The following is a 14,887-nucleotide window of genomic DNA, read 5'->3' as shown; positions in this document are numbered from 1 at the left end:
GCAGTCGACCAAGTCCTATTTTGTTAAATAAGCTGAGTGACAAATGGCGTGTGTAAACACGAAACGCCAATGCCAGAGTACAATCAATCCCGATCACCCGTCCAAACACTCCATTGGGCGCAAAAGGCAAACAGCGGTGAAATCCACTTGAATGGACTCTCGAAAACCAGCGACGACACCAGGCGCTCGCGAAAAGGGCAAGCATGTTCCCCGCCACTGGCAGCACCCGAGGAGGATACAATCCCCATTAATTCAGTATTTTCAATCAGTCATTAAACTATGTCTCCACAGGTAAAAACGTTATGGGCATATCTCGCTATGTATTGGAGATATAAGAGATATGCTGTGTTCATGTGCTGTGACTAAAGTCCCGCAGCCATGTACACGTGTGCCTACTGTAACACAATGCCAGTTTGTCATGTTGCGGATAATCAATGAATCATCTTTCATGTTTACACTATTTATAGGCAGTTGTTTATTATTTATGCAATAATTGTTTATGGTGCAATGGCAATGGCCTTGTAGTCACGTCACTAATACAAAGCATATTCGGATGATTGCCTGAAATATAAAAAAGCTGTTATTGTTATTATATAATACATAGACACATCCCTCAACATATGAACGATGGCAATGTTGTAAAACTTTTTTGGCTATACAACCTCGCATGACCATCATGAACTAGGACCTACCCTTGATCACAACATAATGCCCTTGGCCGCTTTAAAAAGGCACTGACCGCTGCACAATACCCTTGACCCAAAAATAATGCTCTTGACCCCGACATAATGCCCTTGACCCAAACTTAATGCCCTTGATCCCGACATAATGAGTGAGTGAAGTAAAATTTTACATCGCATCGGCAGTATTGCAGCCATATCGCGATGAGCCCGACATAATGACCATGACCCCGACATAATGCCCTTGACCCCAACATAAAGCCCTTGACCTAAACATAATGCCCTTGATCCCAACATAATGCCCTTGATCCCAACATAATGCCCTCGATCTAAACATAATGCCCTTGTTCCCAACATAATGCCCTTGATCCCAACACAATGCCCTTGACCCCAACATAAAGCCCTTGACCTAAACATAATGCCCTTGATCCCAACATAATGCCCTTGATCCTAACATAATGCCCTCGACCCCAACATAATGCCCTTGACCCCAACATAATGCCCTTGATCCTAACATAATGCCCTCGACCCCAACATAATGCCCTCGACCCCAACATAATGCCCTTGACCCCAACATAATGCCCTTGATCCCTACATAATGCCCTTGACCCCAACATAATGCCCTCGACCCCAAAATAAAGCCCTTGACCCCAACATAATGCTCTTGACCCCGACAAAATGCCCTTGATACCAACATAATGCGCTTGACCCCGACATAATGCCCCTGACCCCAGCATAATGCCCTTGATCCCGACATAATCCCCTCGACCCTTCACAAGCCGAAGCCTTGATCTTCATAAGTTCGTCATAAAGAGCCAACATATTTAAATCGTAAGGAACCTAAGTAGTTTGAGGATACATTTTGATTTATATTGCCATATATATTATATTCGAAGGTTAAAAGATATTTCACCTCCAACAGTCCTCAAGAGTCCCCGACGGTAAAGTGCCTATCTGTCCCAGCTCGGCTGACCATTACGCCTATATTATAACCTCCACAGAGGTCACCATCGTCTGTATGGGCGGTTGATGGTGGGACTATTGACGGATTGTTTATGTTCCATTGTGCCGACACTGCGAGACGACGTCGTTAAAGCCCACTTAACGATGAAAAGAAACATGGCGTCGAAGCAGTTATAATGCCGTGATGCAACAGCTGTCCTGCAGGAATGGATAGCTCGGCTGATGTAGGACTGAGGACAGAAGTACGAGTATAGGTTCGACAAACTCACATTTGTTTTTATGCTCTTAAATTTTAGATCTTAGTACTTAGGCGGTCGTAACTCCCACTCTTAAAGATTGATTTACGACGATCGTAGCACCAAGATTGTTTTGTAGATCGACTCCCTAGAGACTATGGACTCGTTCCATAGAGCGATCAAGACTAAACACTTGTCTATGTTAAAAAATGGAGAAACGATCTTTTTTATCTACTAGTAATCTTTTCGATCTTGCTAATAACATAGCTGTGTAGAATGGCCCTCTGGTCCCCATGTCACAAAGCGATCTTAGCGCCAAGACTGTCGTAGGGTCAGTTTTTAAGTGTGACAGCTAAGATCGTCTAAGCAATACGTCCGCTTTGTGGAACAGCACACAGCAGCCCGTTACCTAAAAATCTCCAAGCGTACGGCTGTCGTAACTCCAATACCTTAACACAGAATTACGATACTGTTGCCCTTAAGATCTCTTTTGGAAACGGGATCTTTCTACAGTCACCATTACGAACTCCGCTGGAATTTCTTGACTCGATCGTAGCGCCACCAGTGGCTGTTACGATTTATGTCCCTTCTTTGTCCCTCATACTGACCAATCACATTCCACCTCTCATATCACATGCATGTGCCTCAAACAAAATGGCGGCGCCCAGTCAGGACGATCTGATCGATAACAAAATCTTACTTCGCGAAGAGCATCAAATCACGTGAAGACCTTGATTAAAAACTTGAAAAGATTTGGAAAATATATGTTGACGCTGAGTTGACGGTACACATGCTGCAATCGACCGAAATCTGCACGGCAGTTTACGAACCGGATGTCGAATTCATTACGCGAATTTGATTAGACTGTGCATAGACTCGTTTGTCCGGCCAAAATATATATCCATGATTCCAGCCTAGTTCGGAAAGGGTGGAAACTGGACTTTTATAGTCAGTTCACTCCCTTGCCTTCGGAAGATGAACAAAGCTAAATGATAATGATTAGTCGTTTACTATCCAAGGTTCGTTACCTCATCGGTAACGCTAAATACAAACTCATTAACGTCAAATATTTTACGACGAAACTTTGAGTAGTATATATATATATACTCTAAAACCCAGATTCTTAAGACCCCAGATACCCTTTCACAAAGAAACGACAATCGTAACTCCCATACTTTAACATAGGCTTACGATCATTCTAGCGCTAAACTCGCTTTGTGCATGCGGACCAACCTGCTGACCAATTAAAAACAAACTTCAATATGATGTTATGGAATCGTCCCAAGGTTCTGTGAGATTGACCCGTCGACTATTCCAATCATACGGTATGGGGTCTGTGCTACTAAGGGGACTAAGTCGTCTAAGGCTCTGCATTCTCTGTGCAGAGTTGCGTCCCATTGGGTTCGCCCCGATTTAGTTTCTAGGTTTGTCAGCATCATACCGTGCTCGTCGGTTTCACCAAAGTGATAAACGTCTGAGACCTGCATCACTTCGGGCTTTCCTACCATATTAGGCTGACATGCCTTGCTCTAACTGGAATACTGGTCAAAGCGGCGTTAAACTCAACTCACTACCACCACCATCGATAAACTTATATCATATCAATTCGACTCATTGCTGCCCTGACTTCTGACAAGAAAATGTGAAGGGGGGCAGAACTGGCAAATCTCGGCAAAAAAAACATCAACACGTGAACGAGTGATCTCAGACTGTACTCTGATTTAAATCTTCTTGAATACACCTTGTCTGCCAAATTACGTTAAATTGTCCGTAACAGCCTGCACATTGGAGCAATGTCCTTGAGCCACTTCCGATGTGATGTAATTCTACCTGTCTGTATCCAGTGTAGTGCTGTTAGGGGAACAGGAGGGCTGTATAGGTACTCATCCTTAAGTTACACGTAAGTAAAAATAATGAATGCTCCCTGCATGAGGAAAGCTCGGTCATGGCGACATGATACTTTTCATCAACGAGTATTTGTGTGGACATGCAAAAGAGGCATAACTGTCATAGAGATGGACTAGCTTAATTAAAAGACCCGGTTTTTGTGAAACACGTTCCATTTGGCAAAACATATAGATGAAAATCCATATCAAAGTGTCTTGTAGGGTAAAGGAGCGCCGCCGCAAATCGGCTGCTATTAATCATGTTATTCAGATCCGACTTGGGAGATTTTTTTTCATCGTTACGCACAATGATAGATATTTATCATTATTTAAAACTGCATTGTCTGACGCCATTTCATGAAAAGAAACTTCACTTTTATGAAGCTGTTTCATCAAAACCTGTATGTACGGTTAGGTTTACCACATCAATTAGACGGCTGTTATGACTGTATAGCATAACATCAAATACAATCAAGTACATCGTATTTGGAAGTCGGATACAACGAACCCAGCTCTAATTCCCAAAGTATCTAATGACCTTCGGATAAATGCCGAACTGATTGCGCAGCTCCCTTGGGATCGTTCCAAAACCGAAATCAACCGCCATTCATCCCGAACTCAAATATAAGTGTCATCATCATCATCATCATCATCATCATCATCATCATCGTCATCATCATCATATTGTAATTTTTAAATATGTTTGTCGCCATGCGCTTCCAGTATTCCCTTCTGGGGAGTTCAGTCTTGTGCTTTATAACTCACCATTATTAGCATTGGTATTGGTATTAGTACACAGATAAACAACAACAACAACAACAACAATAATAATAATAATAACTTAGAATGTGAAGACTCCCCAACACTGCAGTCTTCTGCATTACCGAGATTGTCAGAAGGGCTGGTTTCCTGGTAGCAAACCCGGGTACCGTCCCAATATCAGTCAACAGATTGGGAGGTACCAAACCTGAGACACCGAGAACAACGGGGAGTCGGACAACTTGGTACTATGGATGCAAGCTTTACATTTCGAAAGCGAGGACCGCATATTTGCCATGTTTTTCCTGAATCTTGTCAATCACGTTAGTGTCAAAAGGGACAGAAAATAATCAATGATATTAATGATTTAATTGGATTTATCAAAAAGGACAAGATCAGGTTTGTTGGCCTGGATACGTCTGAGACAGTAAACGGGCCTATTCCATTTTCCATGACGCCCTCTACATATTCCGGGTCGTACAATGGCTGGACCTCTGTGTCAAAACCACACCTATTATTATTATGTACAGATTAAAATAGAAAATGCAGCAAAGAGGGTTTGGGTGATCCTGGCACAGTCAGGCTGGTTAGGCTCATCATCAGCTCAGGGCCCTTGCCCCCTCTACTCGCAGCCTAGACAGCGAATGGGACTTCTCCCAGGAAGCGCTGCCTAGTCATACCCACCAAGAAACCAGAACCCAGAACCACCACTACCATCATTTAAAACACATCTGTGACGTCATTCTATTGTTTGAACGCTCCATTATTTTTCAGGAATGGAGAGTTGCTTGTCAACTGTACATTATCTTGAAGCAGCATTTGAATTTTTCAAATATTTTCAACTACAGAATATTTTGTCAAAGTGTAAAAGTAGGGATGAGTTTTAAGTAGATGAATATCCTCGTAACTCTCGTCCCTGCGGGGCCTCTGCTCCATTATTTTTAAGGAATGGAGAGTTACTCGGACATTCCCCTCTACGTAAATACTGGTCATCGTAAAAACACACAGTTTGAATGAAATAAAGATTTTGCGCATTACACGGAAACTGTTAACAGCAATCATCTAAAGGATAAACTACCCCGCCCACGTGCCATGGCACGGACAAGTGAGGACGAGAGCCCTACCTCATTCTTCTGATGTTGCGAAGCTCCGTCTACACTGCCATTGCGAAGCGTCGCCATTTCCGGACCACGATGGCCCCGTCAGCTTGAAGACACTAGGGCATCCTTACCCCACAGTGTATGGCATGGTCGTGGGTAGTGACGCTTCCCCCGCCGGTAGTACTGTGTAATGTGAACATTGTGTTGACATTAAAGGTATTGATGTTCAGAGCAACAGGTGTTACCAGCTGTCGATCCTTTCTACAGCAAGGCTGTTCGTCTACACGTATGTCTTCACATACAGGAGATCCACGCGGCCATACCATGGATTTATTAATGCATATCAAGCATTCAAAACAGAATTGGAATTCTCAGCTTAAAGTCATTTCATGTTTTGTAAACGTCTTCTTTGTAGTTCCTTGTTTTCAATCAGCATTGGTCGCACGAAATGTTATGGTCATGTTCGACATTTCCAGTTCGTAATGAATAATACAGAACAAACACCAACAAATAACATTGTTTGTTTATTGATAAGTGTATTACGTTATATTCAACTTTTGCAATAGTAGTGACAGCCAGGGGTTGTAATCGGGGCCAATCCGCTAAACAAAGCCTGGTACGACAGGACGACTGTATGTGTTTGGTGCAGTGTCATTAATACGGTGGCTCGGAGACCGCCGGTTTATACGTGATTAATAGGAGTCACTTAAGCGTTTATAAGGGTTTGTAGGGTGTTTATAAGTTGTTTATAAGGGTTTCCTTGGTGTTTATAGAGTTTCATAGGGTGTTTAAAGGGTGTTTATAAGGTGTTTGTTGGGTGTTTATAAACAATTATTTATAGGGTGTTTATTGAGTGTTTAAAGGGTGTATCCATTGATGTGTACTAATTTAAGTAGAGGGTGTATCAATAACATGTTCTCAAGTGTATTGATGAAAGTAGAGGGTGTGTCAATAACATGTTCTCATGTGTATCAATGAAAATAGAGGGTGTATCATTAATTAAAGTAGAGGGTGTATTAAAGAGATGTTCTCATGTGTATTTATGAAAGTAGAGGGTGTGTCAATAACATGTTCTCAAGTGTATTATTTAAAGTAGAGGGTGTATCAATAACATGTTCTCGAGTGTATTAATGCAAGTAGAGGGTCTGTCAATAACATGTTCCCATGTGTATTAATTAAAGTAGAGGGTGTATCAATAACATGTTCTCAAGTGTATTGATGAAAGTAGAGGGTGTGTCAATAACATGTTCCCATGTGTATTATTTAAAGTAGAGGGTGTATCAATAACATGTTCCCATGTGTATTATTTAAAGTAGAGGGTGTATGAAAGAGATGTTCTCATGTGTATTAATTTCAGTAGAGGGTGTATGAAAGAGATGTTCTCATGTGTATTAATTAAAGTAGAGGGTGCATCATTAATTAAAGTAGAGGGTGTATCAAAGAGATGTTCCCATGTGTATTAATCAAAGTAGAGGGTGTATCATTAATTAAGGTAGAGGGTGTATTAAAGAGATGTAACCATGTGTAATAATTAAAGTATAGGGTGTATCAATAACATGTTCTCATGTGTCTTAATTAAAGTAGAGGGTGTATCAATAACCTGTCCTCATGTGTATTAAATAAAGTGGAGGGTGTATCAAAGATATGTTCTCAAGTGTATCAATTAAAGTGGAGGGTGTATCAATAACATGTTCCCATGTGTAATAATTAAAGTATAGGGTGTATCAATAGTATGTTCTCATGCGTCTTAATTAAAGTAGAGGGTGTATCAATAACCTGTCCTCATGTGTATCAGTGAAAGTAGAGGTTATATCAATAACCTGTTCCCACGTGTATTAATACAAGAAGAGGGTGTATCAAAGAGATGTTCCCATGTGTATTAATTAAAGTAGAGGGTGTATCAAAGAGATGTTCTCAAGTGTATTAATTAAGATAGAGGGTGTATCAAAGAGATGTTCCAATGTGTATTTGTTAAAGTAGAGGGTGTATCAAAGAGATGTTCTCATGTGTATTTATTAAAGTAGAGGGTGTATCAAAGAGATGTTCTCAAGTGTATTTCTTAAAGTAGAGGGTGTATCAAAGATATGTTCTCAAGTGTATTTATTAAAGTAGAGGGTGTATCAAAGAGATATTCCCATGTGTTTTAATGAACGTATGGGGTGTATCAATAAAATGTTCTCGCGAGTATTATAGGGTGCATATTTATTTGTTAATATGATTATTTGTCATTCAAAATTTCGAGTGTAATTTAGCAATATGTTGCTCCCTGCATCATTAACAGTTGGCAAAAGAGCATTGGGATAATATAATACGATTTTCCCTTGTGAATCATGGAAGCATTTGCTGTGAAATTATTTTAGTATTGGTTTTACATTGAGATGCAATTGTCAAATTGTCAACAACATTTCAAAGAATGACATTTAGCCGGCACACAATAATATGCAATACAAATGGATTTTTGACTTGAACAACAAAGTGACTCGTGGTTCATACATATTGACAATACAATACCACTTAAGCTCATTTAAAACACATCTGTGACGAGACTCTATTGCTTAAACGATTTATTATATTTCACGAATGGACAGTTGGTTTTTACTCGTGCCCACGTCATTTTGTAGAAAGATTTGATGACGTGTAACAGTCGACGTCGGCAACAGCGACATATAATACAATAGTGTGAATTTAACACAGTGTCAAACATTAGTTTAATCCCTAAACGATTTATCATACCTCCATGTTAGAATGACGAGAACTGATTGGTCCACGTGATCTTGATAAAATAATGTGTAAGACCCCTTTGGGGGCAATAAATTTCTCAGCGAGGGAATAAATCTCGTATACCCCGCCACGAGCAAGACAGGCTGCATGTGAATTTCTGAGAGGCGGAATAAATCCCTTATACCCCACTTCCAATCAAAAAGCCGCATAGTAAACCTCAGCTCCATCGAACAGCTGTTTTCTATCAATTTTGAATTTGTTTTAATTCTTTTACAATGTCACATTACAACATGTCGCTAAGACAAATTCGTTGTAGCAGGATCACTCGGGGTGTGTGGGGTTTCATGCGTCACTCGTTAGGTTTTATACCGCTCGTAAGCGGCTCATGGTATAACACCTAACGCGGGATGCCTCAGGCTCGTTGTGTAAAGCCTAACACGGGAGGCATAAAACCCCATAAACCCCTCGTGATCCGACTACAACTTATACTGTGTTATGTTGTTACATAATGTTACCTGTAACGATGTAACTTAGAAGTAATTAGATGACCCAGCGATAACAGGAGAAACATGTCCATGTTCAGGGCTCTGTATTTCCTAAACACCCGTAAGCACGTTTTCAAAAGATGCAAGCGATTATCAAAATGATTGTTGAGGGACAAAAGTAACTATAAACATAGTATTGCATTGTAACACCCAGTGCGGCCGAGATTATTAATATTCGAGTCACCTGAGTAAACCGAGGTTACATTTCTGGCAACAAGGGTTGACAAGATACAAACTGAGTCAACCCGAAATAAAACACGTAAAATGCAACGGTATTAAAACACAAAATGGCTGCCAGGAGAGGGAGAGCCACACCAGCCATGTGTATTGCCATAACACACAACCACGAGAGGTTAACACGTATTACACTGCTCATCTTCCAGAGGCAAGGGAGTTAACTGACTATAAAAGTCCAGTTTCCACCCTTACCGAACTAGGCTGCAATTATGGAGATATATTTTGGCTGGACTAACGAGTCTATGCATAGACCAATCAAAATCGCGTAACGAAATCAACATCCACTGGTGGCGCAACATTCAAGCCCAGACATTCCGGCCTAGTTTGGCAAGGGTGGAATCTGGACTTTTATAGTCAGTTAACTCCCCTGCCTCGGGAAGATGTACACTGCTTGACAAAGCTGCCATTGTACCTTTTCTTGTTGATCCATTTAAAATTACCGGAAAGTTCAAATAACGGGTAGAACATAAAACAAATATGCGAAATATTCCTCAAAGTTCCATGATTGATTCTAAAGTATTTATATCAACAATCAAAAGGTAAACTTCCCTGACGCATATCAGAATACATGTATACTATCACTACCTAGTTAATAATATTTATTAAAATGCTTTTATTCAGGATTGAATCAATAAATGACATTAATTAACTTTAACGATGACGTCACTCGGAGGCTGCTAACCAGAGTACCGCACCCCAGGTGCTCAGTAGGTATGAGCAACGAATTAAATTAAATTGTGTTAACACTGGTCAAGGTTAACGTTGGTCCTCCTAGATTTTGAATCAAACACAAGCAGTATAAATGCTTAAATGAGATCTGGTTTCTTTTTCAAAATATTATTTTCCACAAAAGAATGTGAGGCTCTGCGATTCTTAACGAACCGACATTTACTCGTATAGTTCCCTTAACCGAACAGACACACCAGCAAACAGTTCCTGTTTGGTATGTTCGTACGTATATCGCAGATATTGACTTATTTACAGTAGATCCCAGCTTAATGAACGGTTGTTTTCACAAGGCGTGGTTTTTCATGCCAGCTTCAGTTTGAAGGATTGCACAATCTGGTGTTTCATTGACCACAGAGAATTTGCTTCTCTGCCCTAAAATATAGACGCCCAGCTACAAATATGTAGGCCTCTTGATCGGATTCCTATATGTTGCTATTATATTATCAAGCTTCCACAAACATCTGACACAAAAAGTGTTATTCTCTTTGAAAACATGAAACGATTTGCACCTTTATATTCTGCGTGGAAATACTTTACTTGTGAGAGAAAAAAAATCTATGTATGATTATGGTAATATAAAGTTATCGACCACGGAGAATTGATTGACGGGTTTATTTATAAATAAGACTCGAGTGTAACATATGGGAGTTAGAAGCGACTGTCACGTGACCATGGTGTGATGATATGGCCTATATTTGTATCGATGTTTATACATGACAGAGCTTTTTCGCAATTAAATGCCAATACAGAAACAAAATAATGAAAAGTGTTTTTATACGTTTCTCATATCGAATGACCTTGTGGGACTTTGAGGTCAAAGGATATATAAAGTGCTCCGTTGTTGCCTGAACGTTTTGTTCAGTGTAATAAAACGTATATAACGAACAAAGGATATAACGAACTGATTTCTCTTATATCCATGTTCTACTGTTCTACATTTGTGTATATTTAAGCGTAAGATTTTATTGATCTACTTTGAGGCTGTGTACATAAGAGGTGTGACGATACGTACAGGGGTCGCGATACGATACGAATCACGGTACAGTGTTTACTGGTACAAGCTTAGCCAAGTCGATGTCTTTCTGCTATCTAAAAGATGTGACAAGTACAGTTGAAGAAGATATAAGGTGTTTATTTACTGTTTTAGCAAATTGTCAGCAATACAGTATGTTTTACTGAAACAACAAACTGGCTTTGAAACTGTTAAACGTATTTCATGTTTAAAAGTACTTTTCTTGAGTATAGTGCGCACCCCCCTCTAGCGGGTTGAATATTTTGGACAAAAAGAAATTTGAATATTATGCGCAGAAAATTACACCGTACCACTTCAGCGAAGTCCGGCAAACGAACGGGTGATGAGAAACTTCGTCAGTACAAATTCGAAATTTGACATGTTGATTTACCGTTTAAATTGTGTTTTTTGTTCTACTAGGCATTGTTTTATATCCAGGGATTAAGATTACCTTGTGTATTTTCTCGTAAACTAAGCCGGACACAGCAATCAGCTGTACACACGTTTTTCTTGGAATCTACCGGTGATTCGGTCAAGACACACCCAATGATATGACTTTACAGGATTTTAATGCAAGGATCGGCAAAAGTTGTATCTGAAACTATTTTTTTATCAGGAATAATATATTCCAATATCTTGTTAATTTAGATGCAGCTTTTGTTAAACATATTTAAAATAATAATAACCCTAAGCGAAGTAGCTGATCGCTATTGCCGGGTATTATTTTATACATGGAACCAGTCTGACCAGTCACCGTCAAGGCTCCCGTGCACGTCATCGCGTGATCGCGAGAATTATGTGTTGACATAGAATCGTCCAACAAATATGACTTTTAACGAATCAAAGTATGGCATTTATGATATATGTATCCATTCTCTGTCAACTAAAGTTCGTTTCAAGGCGTCAATAGCGGTAATCTGACTATGGTTGCTGTTAATAACGGTGAGTTGTGCGATCTTTCGATCGCTTCACACACGATTTCGCCAAAATTAATTAAAACAATATTAAAAGGAATTTTGAATAAAATTAATGAAATAAGTTACAAACATAAGTCTATATATATATATATATATATATATATATAGCCAGACAGTGTAATTACATGAAGAATTTGCGAACTTCAGAATGGATTTGTTGACATGGTATTTCCGGTGTTACGTGCTCACGGTAATGTCTTTCCATGGGGGAAAAACATCAAAACTCATTCATTTGTGTATAATGCGCACCACCTTCTACACAGCTGTGTTTTTTGGAAAAAAAGTGCGCACTATACTCAAGAAAATACGGTAAGTAAAACTGTGTTATGAAAATATCGTATGTATCGCGGGCTGTGCATCGGGATACAATACTGTATCGCCGTATCGTTACCCCACTAGTGTACATCCTGTGACGCGGGTCATAACGTCACAGAACGACAAAGAAGAATGTTAATTGGTAAAAACCAAACGGCGACAATGCGATATTAACATTATGTCGCGTTGTCGCGCATTTTATCTCCTTTTTACACATTTTGATGGGGCCTCAATGCGACATATATTTTGATCTTGAAAATTGTCGCATTATCGCTCTTTGGTAAAATAAAACAGATTATTCAAAGTGCGACAATGCGACAACGCGACAACGCAACGATGCGACAAATGGCCAAAATATCGCGTTGTCGCTCTTTGGTTAATTTTGACACTTTTGCTTGTTTTTGTAATGCAATGCGACAGCACGACAATGTTCCTTCTATAATTCCATAGAAAATACACGTCGAATGTTGTTTAGCTTGTCTGAAAGAAAACCAGAGCGGTTACATGATGTTTATGTAAAGAACTTATCTATACATACCCCGCAACTGACAATGGCAGCCATTTCCCAACTCGTTGCACGCTACAATCTCACTGAAGTCAGAACTGTACTTTCGGATAAAGCGTGGTTTATGTGCCGTGTCCAATTCCATAAATAAAATACGTTTAAATCAACAATGAGATCAAACATTATGTCCGTATTTATTGTTTCTATATATCCACAACACGTGGTGTTGGTCATGTAGGTGCTGGCGTTAACGACACATAAAGGACACATCTACTGCCAAGGCCTGTAAGGGGTACAGATATCATCAGTCTGTTAGACCATAAGTACAGTGATTATAAGATTTCATCACCGCCCACATCACCACCAAACACACGCCCCACGTCATTTCACTGAACCAAAGTAACTGTGGAGGACGAAACTGGTATGTTGCCCTATGACAAAATGAAATACACAACTGGTCCTCCATTCATGATCCATGCGAATCACATCCATTGACAGCTGACAGTTGGTAAAAGAATAATGTCTCTCACCTCACATATTTGAAGAAAAAAATGTGGGTGAAAATCGAAGAAATATTTATGGCGGCCTTACGATCTGGAACGACTTCCAATGTCGACCTTATTTTCTGGAATGACAAACAATGGAGGCCTTACTTTCTGGAACGACAACCAGTGACGTCTTTACTCTCTGGAACGACATCCAATGACTGCCTTAATTACTGGAATGACAAGCAATGGCATCCTTACTTTCTGATATGACAAGCAAAGACGGCCTTACTCTCTGGAATAACAACCAATGACTGCCATAGTCTCTAAAACGACAACCAATGCCGGTCTTCCCTTGTGGAACGACAACCAATGCCAGCCTTACTTTCTGGAACGACAACCAATGCCGGCCTTACTTTCTGGAACGATAACCGATGCCGGCCTTACTTTCTGGAATGACAACCAATGCCGGCCTTACTTTCTGGACGACAACCAATGCCGGCCTCACTTTCTGGACGACAACCAATGCCGGCCTTACTTTCTGGAACGACAACAAATGCCGGCCTTACTTTCTGGACGACAACCAATGCCGGCCTCACTTTCTGGACGACAACCAATGCCGGCCTTACTTTCTGGACGACAACCAATGCCGGCCTCACTTTCTGGACGACAACCAATGCCGGCCTTACTTTCTGGACGACAACCAATGCAGGCCTCACTTTCTGGACGACAACCAATGCCGGCCTTACTTTCTGGACGACAACCAATGCCGGCCTTACTTTCTGGAACGACAACCGATGCCGGCCTCACTTTCTGGACGACAACAAATGCCGGCCTCACTTTCTGGACGACAACCAATGCCGGCCTTACTTTCTGGACGACAACCAATGCCGGCCTCACTTTCTGGACGACAACCAATGCCGGCCTCACTTTCTGGACGACAACCGATGCCGGCCTCACTTTCTGGACGACAACCAATGCCGGCCTTACTTTCTGGACGACAACCAATGCCGGCCTCACTTTCTGGAACGACAGCCAATGCCGGCCTTACTTTCTGGACGACAACCAATGCCGGCCTTACTTTCTGGACGACAACCAATGCCGGCCTCACTTTCTGGACGACAACCAATGCCGGCCTTACTTTCTCGATGACAACCAATGCCGGCCTCAATTTCTGGAACGACAGCCAATGCCGGCCTTACTTTCTGGAACGACAACCAATGCCGGCCTCACTTTCTGGTAGAGCACCAATGCCGGCCTTACTTTCTGGAATGACAACCAATGCCGGCCTTACTTTCTGGACGACAACCAATGTAGGCCTTACTTTCTGGACGACAACCAATGCCGGCCTCACTTTCTGGAACGACAGCCAATGCCGGCCTTACTTTCTTGACGACAACCAATGCCGGCCTTACTTTTTGGACGACAGCCAATGCCGGCCCTACTTTCTGGACGACAATCGATGCCGGCCTTACTTTCTGGACGACAACCAATGCCGGTCTTTCTTTTCTGGACGACAGCCAATGCCGGCCTTACTTTCTGGACGACAACCGATGCCGGCCTTACTTTCTGGACGACAACCAATGCCGGCCTTACTTTCTGGACGACAACCAATGCCGGTCTTACTTTCTGGACGACAGCCAATGCCGGCCTTACTTTCTGGAACGACAACCAATGCCGGCCTCACTTTCTGGAACGACAACCGATGCCGGCCTTACTTTCTGGACGACAACCAAT

General features: G+C 41.2%; 1 protein-coding gene across 1 annotated transcript in view; it reads right to left on the bottom strand.

Moving 5' to 3' along the window:
* The window catches only part of LOC124113016 (small conductance calcium-activated potassium channel protein 2-like), a 75,383-nt gene extending 69,564 nt beyond the window's left edge, over positions 1–5,819 (bottom strand). Inside the window, exon 1 of the mRNA XM_046473250.2 lies at positions 5,649–5,819. Coding sequence (XP_046329206.1) covers positions 5,649–5,705 — 57 coding nt within the window. The 5' untranslated portion in view covers positions 5,706–5,819. The remainder of the gene's footprint in view (positions 1–5,648) is intronic.
* Between the last annotated feature and the right edge of the window lie 9,068 nt (positions 5,820–14,887).

The sequence above is a fragment of the Haliotis rufescens genome, unplaced genomic scaffold (genome assembly GCF_023055435.1).
Source record: "Haliotis rufescens isolate VD_foot unplaced genomic scaffold, xgHalRufe1.0.p SCAF_19, whole genome shotgun sequence".
Lineage (NCBI taxonomy): Eukaryota > Metazoa > Mollusca > Gastropoda > Lepetellida > Haliotidae > Haliotis > Haliotis rufescens.
This window is presented reverse-complemented; position numbering and strand designations above follow the sequence as displayed.